At 58.4% G+C, this 12,221-nt stretch overlaps 1 protein-coding gene across 5 annotated transcripts in view; it reads left to right on the top strand.

The window, feature by feature from the left end:
• CACNA1A (calcium voltage-gated channel subunit alpha1 A) overlaps positions 1-12,221 on the top strand; it is a 115,169-nt gene that overhangs the window by 45,074 nt on the left and 57,874 nt on the right. For all 5 annotated transcript variants that reach the window (XM_055126215.1, XM_055126213.1, XM_055126212.1 and 2 more), the window contains exons 4-6: positions 3,047-3,138; positions 4,790-4,942; positions 9,733-9,926. In XM_055126215.1, coding sequence (XP_054982190.1) covers positions 3,047-3,138; positions 4,790-4,942; positions 9,733-9,926 — 439 coding nt within the window. The remainder of the gene's footprint in view (positions 1-3,046; positions 3,139-4,789; positions 4,943-9,732; positions 9,927-12,221) is intronic.

A 12,221-nucleotide genomic window follows, 5' to 3' on the forward strand; every position in this document is an offset into this window, starting at 1 on the left:
GCCACCCTTCCTCCCAACCTCCCTCTTCCTCTCTCCTTCTCCCCCTCTCTCCCTCCTCCTCTCTTCCTCTCCCTCCCTCCTTCTCCTCCTCTCCCTCCTCCTTCTCCACCCCCTTTCTCCCTCTCCCCTCCCCCCCTCTCCCTCCCTCGTTCTCCCTCTCTCCCCCCTCTCTCCCTGTCTCTCCCGCTGCTCTCTCCCTCTTCTCTCCCTCTCTCCCTCTCTCTTTTCTCCCCCCCCCCACCTCATGCTCAGTCCTTGTAGGACCAGCCCCAAGGGTGGTCATCTTGTTCTCTGGAATGTCCTGATCCCTGTCACATACCCTCTTTCCCCCTTTGACCATCTGCTCCTGGTGGTGTGCTCGGGGCCTGCCTGGGTCTCTGGCCCCTCGGAGCTGCTCCGTGCTTCCCGTCGCCCCTGGCTCCGTAGACCCAGAATCCATCTTTTCTTCGCTTCTTCCCCACCCCTCACCCCCCCATCCAACCCGCCTCGAGATGGAAATGGAAGGTTCCAGCGTCCGAGCTGCACATCCTCCCCCGGGGCTCCAGACCCGCATTCCTGTGGCACATTTCTGGGCTCTCTTTGCTCCTCTGTGAAATGGGATTCATCCTGCCGGCGCCGGGTGCAGGGAGGGGGGGCACCCCCCTTGCACGGCTCTCACCGGCAGCTAAATATAAACCGGGGCCTCCTTTGCACTCCCACTGCCTCTGTCCTACTTCCAGCCCTCACCACCGCCGGCCTGCGCGTGGCTCCCGCCTCACGCCTGCCTCCATCCCGCCAATCTGCCCTCTCAGCTGTCAGCCTGTCTCTCCCGATGCTGGAACCTGATGCGACTCCCGCTGTCGCCCACCAGGCCCTCAGCCCCCACTGCCCACCCACACACCCAGTTTCTCCCTAACTGCACGTTCCGAGGGAAGCCCCTCTGCCAGAGATGGGGTTGGGTGTAGGGGGGCGTCCTTGTCTACGGAAACCTGTTCCCCCACCCGGTCTTCCTCTGCTTCCTCCCCCTCTTTCCAGGGAGGAGGATGGGAAATAGTAGATTCCCAGCACAAGGTGCTGGGATGGTACTGGGCAGGAAGGAGGTCAGGTGATGGACAGGAAGGATAAGGTGATGGGCATTGTTGAAGCTCAGCTAAGTTAAGGCAAAGGATAGGTAAAAAGGAAACAAGATGGTGATTGTGGGGGGCACAGCAGGTTTGGAACCTACTCTGCATGTGGCTGACTGAGGTTCGATCCCATAGGGTCTCTCGAGCACCACCAGGAGAAATCCTGCGTGCAGAGCCAGGAGTAACTCCTGAGCATCACCCATGTAGCACAAAAACAAACACAAAAATAAGATCTGGTGATTTGATTTCCTTGTGTCCCCCCTCAACCTTGATTCAGATTCCGGGGCAAAGAGTTCAGTTGGGCGGTAACCCAGAATGTGTTGGTGGGAAAGAGACGTGTGTGTGTGTGTGTGTGTGTGTGTGTGTGTGTGTGTTGGAGGGGGTGGTGATGGCTCATGCTCCCCTCTGGGCACCATGCAGATCTCATGCCTCTGTGGAGGTGGCTTGGGGGTGAAGGAGCGGGGTCCTGGGTGGGTCCCCCTACTCCCGGGCTGCTCATTCCCAAGCTGTCTTCCTGCTTTGGGAGAAAACCAGGGGCAGAGAGATGCAGATCCCCGTCATTCGGTGCTCACGGCCAAACCCGGGCCCCCGGGAGCGGATGGAAGGTGCCGCCAAAGCCGCGGCACAAATGCTCTTGTCCGGCAGTGCCACCCCAGTGGCCTCCAGGCTGGGTCCTCCCTGAGGGATCCTGTAGCAGCACTCGTCTTGGAAACAGTCGTGCAGATGTAGTGTCTTCCCTGGGCTGCTGGGGGAGGAGTCCGTGGGACCCCTGCCTCCTCCCATCTCCAAATGAATTTTTTTTAATTTATTTTGCTTTTTGGATCATACTGGTGGTGCTCAGGGGTTACTCCTGGCTCTGCACTCAGAGATCACTCCTGGCGGTGCTCAGGGGATCCTATGGGATGCTGGGGATTGAACCTGGGTTGGCCGCGTGCAAGGCAAATGCCCTACCCGCTGTGCTATCGCTCCAGTCCGCAAATGAGGTCTTTTTTTTTTTCTTTTTTGGTCACACCCGGCGATGCACAGGGGTTACTCCTGGCTCTGCACTCAGGAATCATCCCTGGCGGTGCTCAGGGGACCATATGGGATGCTGGGAATCAAACCCGGGTTGTCGCATGCAAGGCAAACGCCCTACCTGCTGTGCTATTGCTCCAGCCCCCCCCCCCCAAATGAAGGTCTTAAGTGGGGTCTTTCCCAGGGGCACCATCCGAATGTGCTGCTCATGGTCACCAGAATTCCACCTTTCCGCAGAGGGATCCTTCCAGCCCCAGACTGGGGGGTCGCTTGCCTCCTTTGGGGGGGTCAGCATTGCTCGACACCAGCAGGGCTGGTTTGCTTAGGTCCACTTAGCCACCTGGGTGCCGGGCGGGTGCGGTGGGGACCCCGTCACAGTTGTTCATCCCAGGACCCCTTGATTGGGACTTGACACCATCGTGGCTTCTGGGTACGAGGGAGGAAATCCAGGCTCGGGGCTGGGAGGGGCTTGGGGGAATGACTTGCTCTAGGCAAGGCGTCTGGGTTTGAGCCTGCGTGTCTGGCCTGGCCTGCCAAACTCTCCCTTCGGGTGAGAGCCTCCAGGGCAGGTCTGCATCCCCTGCAGCCTTCCCCAGAGGCCCCCCTCAGCCCCACCTGGGACCCCCGACATCTGCTCTGACTGTGGGACGTGAATGTATCACTGGAGGTCACCTCAGCCCATGCCATGGGGGACCCTCTGTCCCTCTCGACCTGTACGGATCAGTCTGTTCTGGGTCTTGGTTGCCTTTTTTGGGTCCCAAGGTGGGTACCGCGAACAGGGCACAGGGGACCACACCACACCCAACCTGGGCCAGAGGGATAAAGTCACTGGCCACGTGGCGAAGCCCGTCTACCACAGCCCTGCCTTCCTGTGAGGCCCCAAGCCTACCCCCTGCCCCTGCCCCCCCGCCCCGGTTTCTTTCTTGCAGCATCCTGGCGACGATCGGGGCGGAGTTCGACCTGCGGACGCTGCGGGCAGTGCGGGTGCTGCGGCCGCTCAAGCTGGTGTCCGGCATCCCAAGTACGTGAGTCTCTGAGCCGGCGGCGGTCAGCGGGCAGGGAGGGGAGCTTGGGGGTGTGGTGGCTGCGGGTCTCCTGGGCCGTGTTGAGGGACAGCCCTCTTTGAGAGGCATCCCGCCCCTGCTGGGAACCTGACGTGGGTCTGGGTGAGCCACCCCCCGCCCAGTGCAAGCCCCGGGCCTGCCAGGCCGCCCCCAGAGTCATCCTGAGCGCCTGCCGTCCACTGGGTGCCACTCGAGGTGCCACCTGCCGTCTCGTACTGTTTGCCCAGTCCGGGAGCATCCAGACGGCCAGGAGCCCCATTTGGCGGACTCACTGGCAGAGTAGCTGGGAAGCAGCCGAGCTGAGCGTGCCCCGGAAACGCTGGATCCTTGGGGAGTGGCTCAGGTGCCCACGTGCATGAGGCAGGCGCCAGGACTGAGTTTGTGCGGCTTGACCAGGACCACGTCCCAGCCGCCTCTTTCCCGGCTGCTCGTCTTAGTCTGGCGCTTCTGCCTTCCCTCTGTGGCAGCCGCCTATGGGGCGGGGTGGGTGGGGCCAGGCCAAGAAGCAGCACAACAGAAGCTCATGCGAAAGGGCTGAGCCAGCGCACCGCGGCCTCAGATGATGACGACAGCCGTAGTGACTGAGGGGAGGAGAGGGAGGAGGGCGACAAGCGTGATGACAATGGGGATGATGTCCACAATGGCGGTGCTGATAGCGATGATGATGGTGGTGATGGTAGTGATGCTGATGCTGATGGAGGTGATGGTGATGTGGTGATGATGGTGATGGTGATGATGGTAGTGTTGCTGATGCTGTTGGAGGTGATAGTGATGATGGTGATGTGATGATGGTGAGGGTGATGGTGATGGTGGTGAGGGTGATGGTGGTGATGGTGATGAAGGTGGTGGTGCTGGTGGTAGTGACAACGAAGGTGACGATAGTGGATGATCACTGTGATGCTGATGTTGACATGGATGAAATGGTGAGGATGCCACTGACGATGGTGACATGAGGACGATGATGAAGGTGCCCGGCACTGTCCCACTTGCCGGCAGGTTTCTCTCAGCAAGCCTGCGGGACATGGTCCTTCTGCATCACCATTTTGCAACTTCCTTGCTTTGTTGTTCAAGTTTGCTTCCACCTTCGCTGTGAAGGACCCCCAGACCCCCCAGAGGCTCCCCCAAGCCCTGCCAGGAGGGATCCCTGAGCACCACCAGTGTGACCCAAAATTAATGAAAAAATGGTTGGGGCTCAAGTGGTGGAACTGGCGACCAGCACAGGCCAGGCAGTTTGGCCCTCAGCAGGGCATGGCCCGTGGTCACAGCTCGCCCTGTGAAGTAAACAGGCTTAAAAATCCCAAGTGAGGGCTGGGGAGATAGCACAGCGGGTAGGGCATTTGCCTTGCATACGGCAACCTGGGTTTGATCCCCGGCATCCCATATGGTCCCCGAACACCGCCCGGAGTAATTCCTGAGTGCAGAGCCAGGAGTAACCCCTGAGCATCGCCGGGTGTGACCCAAAAAAGAAAAAAATACCCAAAGTGCCAGTAGTCCACGGGGGCGGGGGTGGGCTCATCCCTGTGCTGGTCAGCCCTGCCCAGCCCCGCCCCACCCCCGGGGTCCTGGGGATGGAGCGCCCACTCACCGGCCTCTCTCCATGTCCCGCAGGCCTGCAGGTCGTGCTGAAGTCCATCATGAAGGCCATGATCCCGCTGCTGCAGATCGGCCTCCTCCTGTTCTTCGCAATCCTTATTTTTGCAATCATAGGCTTAGAGTTTTATATGGGGAAATTTCATACCACCTGCTTCGAGGAGGGCACAGGTGAGTCCGCATGGGGCCGCGGTGTCGGGCTGTTGACCAGGTGTGCTGGGGCTGGGGTTCCCGCTTTCCCTTCAGGAGCAACAGTCTCCCCCAGAAGCCCCAAGACCCCCCTCGAAGGCAGCAAACACTGTGGGGGGGAGATTCGAGCTGCTCCCAGACCTTGTTCTGGGGTCCCCTGCAGAAGCTCTCCTGGGCGCAGGATGCAGTTTCCTTGCGGTGTGGTACCAGGGGCGATTTGCGGGGTGAGAAAGGGGCACTGTGCATCTGAGGGGCTCCATCAGGCCAGCATCACTGTGGGCCAGGGGCTTCCCCGGGCACCTCCTGGATTCAGAGTTGGGACCCAGAGGGCTGGGGGGCTGCTCCAGGTTGGGGTGCAGGCTGCTGTGAGCACACTTCTGTCCCATGTGCCACTCTGAGCACTGCTTGGGAAAATGGCCCTTCCCCCTCCCACGGCTGGACACTTGCCCATGTGGGGTGCAGGAATGGCAGTGTTTGTTGGTGGTGATGGTGGTGATGATAGTGATGGTGATAGGGTTTGTGCGGGGAGGCCAGCCTGACCCGGAAGGCAGCGGTTAGTCCATTGATGCCCCTGGAGAAAGGAGAGTCAAGTTTGGCGCCACTTGGTTCCCCCCCTGACCATAAAGCCACCCCAACCAGGGAGTCACGGCCTGTCCCCTCCCCCACTGGGCCACTCCCCACGTCTTAGTATCTGGGCCCAGAGCGGGGGAAGGGCGTCCAGAAAATAGGCCCTGAGGGCAGGGGCTCAGCTCTGTGGGGTGGGGGCGCTGTGTCTCCACCACCCACAGCACCTTTAGGGGCCTGGAGCTGCGAGACCCTTTCCCGGCTCAGGCCCCACTCGGCTCCAGCTCCCAGTTCTTTGCCCACTGATGAGTTCCAGGGCCCAGCACTGTGGAGGGGCGTGGCCCGGCCTGCAGCCGCCACTGGTGGGGTCCCCAGAGGAGAAATATGCCTCAGCACAGCTGGGCGCGGCCTCCCAAATTAACCTCAGTGGTTTCTGGGTCACACTGGGTGATGCTCAGGGGTTACTCCTCTCTCTGTGCTCAGGAATCATTCCGGGCGGGGCTTAAGGGACCTGTGGGATGCCGGGATGGAGCCCACGTTGACCACGTGCAAGCTGAGCGCCCTCTCAGCTGTCCTGTCGCTCAGATCTTGGGAACATGGAAGTTCTCGATTTGGGGAAGAGGGTCCCCCCGCCTGCTCCACCCCGTAACCCCACAAACAGCTGCTGTGTCGCCCCAGACCAGAAGGAAGGAGGCCGCGCTTTGCTTTCTCAGAGCCGCCCCCCCCCGCCCCCCGCTCCTCCCCCGGCTGCTGAAGTCGGCCCAATCTGGGCTGTCCTAATTATTTCTTCCCGATGAAGAAGGTGTTAATTGAGGCAAAGCTATTTCTGCACTGGTCCTCACCCCGGCAGGCAGAGATCTCGGGGAAGGGACGCAGGGCCGTGCCCTGGGAAAAGGCGGGCGAGGGCAGCACGGCTCCTCTCCTGGGGATTTCTCTCTCTCTTACCCCCCTCCCTGCGCCTCCCTCGCCCTCCCTCTCTCCCTCCCCCTCTCTCCCTCCCCCTCTCTCCCTCCCTCTCTCTCTCCCTCTCTTCTCTCTCTCCCTCTCTCCTACCCTCTTTCTCTCTCTTCCTCCCTTTCTTTTTCCCTCCCTCTCTCCCTCTCCCTCTCTTTCTCTACCCTCTCCCTCTCTCTCCTCTCTTTTGCTTTCTCCTTTCCTTTCCCCTCTCTCCCTCTCTTCTCCTCTCCCTCCCCCCCTCCCCCCATTTCTTTCCAGTCAAAAGGGCAGAACATGAGTTTGGGGCTGGGTGAAGGTGGGGCTGGGGGAGTGGAATGGGAAGGAAGGGAGGTGTGGGAGGGGACCCCCAGAGGGTTGGAAGCCTCCATTTAGAGCCCAGCGGAAACGCTGGGGATTAAAAATATAAGGCGTGTGAGTAAGAGACAGATACACACAGACACCCAGGCAGCAGGTTAATTTTAAAATGTATTTATAACCGAATTCTGCAAGCTCTCCTGGACCGTTGTGTTTCTAGAGCGCTCGGGGTGGGTGGGGGCTAGGGGAGAGGAGGCGTAGGGTTCCAGGGCAGGAACACCCGTGGGGGCTGGGGGGAGGACTCAGAGGGCTGGAGAGTATGTGGGAACTCTGGACACCGGGTACCTCTCAGCCTCGAAACACCTTCCGGTGTGATCTCCGGAAACCCCCACCCCCCGGAAAAAAAACAATAATGCTGCAAAGGGGCAGCTACTCAGCAGTTGTTTCATCCAAAGATCTGCTCAGCAATCCGCACATTGAGGCTGGAGCGATGGTACAGTATGGATGGCGCCTGCCCTGCAGGTGGCCAACCCGGGTTTGATCCCTGGTACCCTATATGGTCCCTGGAGCACTGCCAGGAGTGATTCCTGCATGCAGAGCCAGGAGTAACCCCTGAGCATTGCCAGTTGTGCCCCCCGCACACACAAAAACATTCGGGTAATGCCTGAGAGATGCCCCAAGTGGAAAACAAATAAGACAGCACTTTGCTTCCTTTTGTAGTTTGATCAAGGCTTGGGGTTTGCAACCAGCTGCTAGCCGTGAGGGCAAATGCTGGATCTTATTCCCAAATTGCAGTGTTCGGGAACTCTGCTAGCCCGGGTAGGCATTGAGCCGCGGGGTGAAGAATGGGAAAGAAGGTTCCAGAACAAAGTCAACCTCTCAGCCATCCCCCAGCAATGTTGCGATCCAGTAGGGGAGACTCCCCAGCCCCTCTCCCCGCTTCCTGCCCTTGCGCCTTCCTCTGGTCTGTATTACCGAGGTGGTCCTGGGGCTGATGGAGTTGTGTCTCTCAACCGACTGTCCCAGGTGGCGAGGCCCCCGGCTGTCCTGCGTTTATTGCATGGTGTGCCCCTTCTGTGGGCCCGTGTGCTGCGCCCGGGCCGCTCTGGGCCAATGAGCCTTGCTCTGGCTGCACTGTGCCAGAGAACTCCCCCCAGCCCCCGGCACTTGGTACTTGCCCCTGGGGGCTGCACAGGGCCTACAGGCCTAGCCCTGGCCGCTCTGGGCCAATGGTTCTCACCCTGGCTGCACTGGGCCAATGGGGATTCACCCTGGACATTGCACTGGGCTAATGGGACTCGCCCAGGTCGCACTGGGCCAATAAGGACTCGCCCGTTACCGTACTGGGCCAATGGGGACTCACCCTGGGCCCTGCACTGGACCAATGGGGACTCGTTCTGGTGCTGCACTGGGCCAATGGGGGCTGCGTGAGTGTGTAAATATGTGCGTGAATTCATGCTTGTGGATGGAGGCTTCTCTTCTTCCTCCCCTTCGACCCATCCCAGTTCAGACCTTTGCTGTGAGCCCCGCATCGACCGGAAGCCGCCCATTGGTTTCCTGCAAAAGGGGCAGCTATTGGCACGGGTCTCCTTTCTGGTGGCATTTTCGCAATCTGCCTTCTGCTGTTTGGGGAGAAAGCTGGGCTCCTATGCCTAAGGGTAAGAACTGTGTGTTCTGGTCTCCCTCGCCCCCAGAACAGCTCCCTGAGCCCAGTACATCTCAAGGAATTAAAAAAAATAATAATAACAATCCATCCGGCTACAGAATAAATGCCACAGTCGATCATTGCCCAGAGGAGATTGCCCGGAGAGCCTGCGCCCACCTCACCCATCTCAAACCTCGGGGCACCTGGGCTGAAATTGAGAATCCAAAATCTGGTCCCTGGCTACTGAGTAATTCGGCTGGAAATCAGTTATGAAAAAGATGACATTACAACTTTGCAAAGAGGGAAGAAGGTATTTGTGGACGGAACGGTAGAAAGTCTGGAGTTAACTTTAGAAGTGTTTTCTTCAGGGGGAGGAAGGAAAAGGTGTGCCCGCTGCTGGTGGGCGTTGAGGTGGTGACTGGTTCCAAGGAGCTCCGAGTACTGGTCTATGTTTGTGTGTACGTGGCATTTCTTCTCTCTCTCTCTCTCTCTCTCTCTCTCTTTTCTCTTACTCTTTCTCCTTCTCATTCTCTTCCTCCTTTTTTATCCTTAGTTTTCTGTGGTTCAGAGAATAAATAATTGCACACATTGAAGGAGGTACTTGGGCAGTGCAGGTAATAGGGCATGGTAAAATTTTATAGGCTGCAGCTAAAACTGGATTTCAAGGGCAAATTATAGCAATCCACCTCAATCGTGCATGGAAGGGGAGGAAGCGTAGGAGACAGCAGTGTGAGGAGCTTCCCTTACCCTCATCCCTTACCCATCTTGGATCAATCCCCAGCACTGCCTAGGGACCCCCTGAGCAGCGCCAGGAGTGACCCCTGAGCACTGCGCAAGGTGTGTGCCAATTTCCCCCAAACCCAACTAAAAGAAACTAATATCGAAAGCCAGCCACCCAGGCCAACACGAATTCAATTCCCAGAATCCCATGTGGTCTCCCCAAGCCCTCCAGGAGTGACCACTGGGCACAGTGCCAGGAGTAAGCCCTGAGCACAGCTGGGTGTGGCCCCCAAACAACAACAAAAGTAAAAAAAAAAACCACCAACAAATCAAATGTTGTTCAGAAACAGATGATGCATTGGTCCCTTGGGGTCTTCAGCAGGGGCTGGGAGTGGGAACAGGCGTAGCATCTGGGGTTCCCACCTACAAAGCTGCACTCTGCCCCCCCCTCCGCCTCTTCCCGCCTCCCTCTTTTTCTTTTTCTACCCCCACCCCGATTTCTTCTCAAGGCATCCGGTGACTCCCCCCCCCCCTGCCCGTCTCCCCACTGACTGCACTTCACCCTTTCCTCTCATATCTTTCCCTCTCACAGACGACATCCAGAGCGAGTCCCCCGCTCCATGCGGGACAGAGGAACCCGCCCGCACTTGCCCCAACGGGACCAAGTGTCAGCCCTACTGGGAAGGGCCCAACAACGGGATTACTCAGTTCGACAACATCTTGTTTGCCGTGCTCACGGTTTTCCAGTGCATCACCATGGAAGGCTGGACAGACCTCCTCTATAATGTAAGCAACGGGGCGGAGGCAGGGGACTGGGCGGGGCAATTCTTCTGGGGGCGGGGCAAGGCAAAGGGGCGGGGCCGGGCCTGTTCTGTTCTCTCCTGCAGTCTGGCTCTGTCCCGGGGTAGCTCTCACAGCCCTCTGGGAGAGCCTTGGGAGACTCATCAGAACCGTAAGGGGGTGAACCGAGGGTGCATTGAGGATCTCAGAGCTGCCGACCGGGCCTGACTTTGCATAGGGAAGGGGGATAGCCCCAGTCACATGGGGGGCGATCCAGGGTGAAGGTGGACGTCTGCAGGAGGCTCTTTTGTATCTAGGTTCTCTCTGACTTTCCCCCTCAAACCCTGCTGAGAGGCCCTGGGAGAGCGGACTCAAGGGGCTGGGCTGGTTCTCCCCACACCACGAACCAATGCGCATGTCCTGCTTCTAAATTCCGTTCTGACCTTCCCAGCGCTTGCGTTTGAGTGGACGCGAAGGAGAAGCACACATGTATAATTTATTTAATAGTTTTTAAATATTTACACAGATGAGGTGGGCCTCTGTCAGGCCTCATGTAGGTTTTGGAAATGTTAGGGATGGATCTGATGCAGTCCCACACCGACCTCTCCCTGTGCTGGTTCCAGCCTCCAGTCTGCAGCTGCACACATGCGCGCGCACGCATGCGCGTGCACACACACACACAAACACACACACACACACACACATACACACAAAGACTAAAATTCCTAGTTAAGATTCTACCACTTGGACCCAGGAAGTGAAAAGCAATAGCAGGCATCCTTCTACTTGGCAGGGCAGCTGAGTTCTCTGCTAGGCAGGGTGGGGCGTCCTTTAGGAATCCCCTCCCCTTTGAGGGTAAGCTGTGGAAGGATTTTTACAAGAACCCATTCTTTGAATCAGTGGCTCATTTTAAGATGGGGTAGAGATGGGGGGGGGGTCAGTTTGAGAATGGGCAGCCAAAGGAGCAGGCCATGGACAGTTGTTCGTGTTGCTCACTGCACAAATCATGGCCTTCCAGGAGCACCATTCAAGAATAACCCTTGTAGATGTCTACCATGAGGAAATGGCAGATTGACAGGTACAAACGCAAGAGACAGCTGTTCTGATTTGCATGAAGGCATCACCTAGCACATTATCTCTTCCAACAGGCCTCTGATGAGAAAGTTTGCCTGTCTCTCACTCTCTCTCTCCCCTTCCTTTTCTATCCTCTCTCTACAAAGATTGAAAATGTAAAGACCCCCTCCTTTCTGCCCCCACTGGCTTTGCGAGCCCCTTTCTGTGGCTTGGGAGTTGTGGACCCCCATTCAGCCCCAGTTCCCAGCTCTGGCCGCTGCAGCCGTCAGAGCTGAGTGGGTGGGTGTGGCCGTGAAGCTCGGCATTGGGGTGCAGGGGCATCCTATCCCAGTACCCTCAATCCCTGAGTTCCGGGCCCCACGTCGTGGGCCAGGCTTCTGGGTCCCAGAACCTCATGTCCTGTGGCCTGGCACCGTCGGGATCCATTCTTTGGTTTCTTAATTATTCATGGGGCGCCTCCTGGGTGTCGGGAAGTGTCCAAGGGAATCTATTGACAAGAAGCAGACTGCGATGCCCACCTGGGTCGGGGAGACAGGCAGAAACAATCAGGACCGTCAGCAGATGGGGTCACCCGGGGTAGGGGTGACATAACAGAGATGGAAGCCTGGGCTTGCGGGAGGAGCTAGTCTGAACCAGACTATCCAGGAGGGCTCCTTTGAGGAGGTAGCTCCAGGTGTGGGGGGTGGGGAGAGAAGGAGGGAGCCAGGCAGATTTGGGGGGTGAGCCCTGTTTATTAATGGGGGCCACATCTAGTGATATTCGGGGAGCCTGACACAGCTGGTATCACAGCCTTGACATCAGCCTCACTAGACTGAACCCCCTCCCGTCCTCCCCCCCAGACTAGTAGAAGGAGCGGCAGCTGCTCCCCCACACGTGCTTCTGCGACACTAGGCCCCCTTCTGGGGTTCCCCATTTCCTGTTTATTTCCTTTTCTTCCCCCACCCTCTTGGCTTCCTGATTCTTGTCTTCTTGGGGGTGGGGCCGGCCTGTTTGCCTCCACTGACCTCAGTGCCATTGGAGATTCCTCTCAGGATGTGTGCCCCAGTTGCGTGTAAGGGGACCGAGTGTCATCAGGACGACCCGCCTCTGGGTGCAGGGGCACACAGAGAGTCGTGGGGAGCGGGCAGGGGACGGGGCGGTAACGGTCCCAGAGAGCGCTGCCTTCTGTCTTGGCACACGTGGGGCACCACTGCCAACCTCACAGGCTCACTGTGCGCCTGCTGGCGG

The sequence above is a fragment of the Sorex araneus genome, chromosome 2, assembly GCF_027595985.1.
Source record: "Sorex araneus isolate mSorAra2 chromosome 2, mSorAra2.pri, whole genome shotgun sequence".
Classification (NCBI taxonomy): domain Eukaryota; kingdom Metazoa; phylum Chordata; class Mammalia; order Eulipotyphla; family Soricidae; genus Sorex; species Sorex araneus.